The sequence below is a fragment of the Eimeria mitis genome, genomic scaffold (assembly GCF_000499745.2).
Source record: "Eimeria mitis Houghton genomic scaffold, Emh_scaff164, whole genome shotgun sequence".
NCBI lineage: Eukaryota > Apicomplexa > Conoidasida > Eucoccidiorida > Eimeriidae > Eimeria > Eimeria mitis.
The window spans coordinates 18,368-18,771 of record NW_013569955.1 but is presented as its reverse complement, the minus strand read 5'-3'; the positions used below and the strand labels follow the sequence as shown (position 1 = coordinate 18,771).

The window sequence follows — 404 nt, the reverse complement described above, 5'->3', positions numbered from 1 at the left end:
GCCTGTGGCCTTTCTGGCTGTTGCTGACGACCCGCAGCAGCAGCAAACAGCAGCAGCAGCAGCAACAGCAGCAGCAGCAGCAGCAGCAGGAGATATGCTTGAATCTACAAGCAGCGGGCAGCGCGCTGCTGCAGTGAGTCCTTTGGCTCTATCAGTGGGCTGTAAAGACACCCCAAGGCCAAGTGAAGACGGAGAAGAGGCAGCAGCAGCAGCAGCAGCAGCAGCAACAGCAGCAACAGCAACAGCAGCTGCTGCTGCAGCAGCAGAAGGTATACACCATTCATATGATTCTGAAACCACCCGCAGCGCTTCTCCTGCTGCTGCTGCTGCTGCTGCTGCTGACTCTTCCAGCTGCCCCGGGTGTATGTACAGCCCGCACCTTGAGGTGAGTATCTCTGCTGCTG

The 404-nt window shown here is 58.2% G+C and overlaps 1 protein-coding gene across 1 annotated transcript in view; it reads left to right on the top strand.

Moving 5' to 3' along the window:
* The window catches only part of EMH_0001390 (uncharacterized protein), a gene marked incomplete at both ends in the record, with an annotated part of 1,827 nt that extends 1,690 nt beyond the window's left edge, over positions 1–137 (top strand). Inside the window, one exon of the mRNA XM_013495566.1 lies at positions 3–137. Coding sequence (XP_013351020.1) covers positions 3–137 — 135 coding nt within the window. The remainder of the gene's footprint in view (positions 1–2) is intronic.
* Between the last annotated feature and the right edge of the window lie 267 nt (positions 138–404).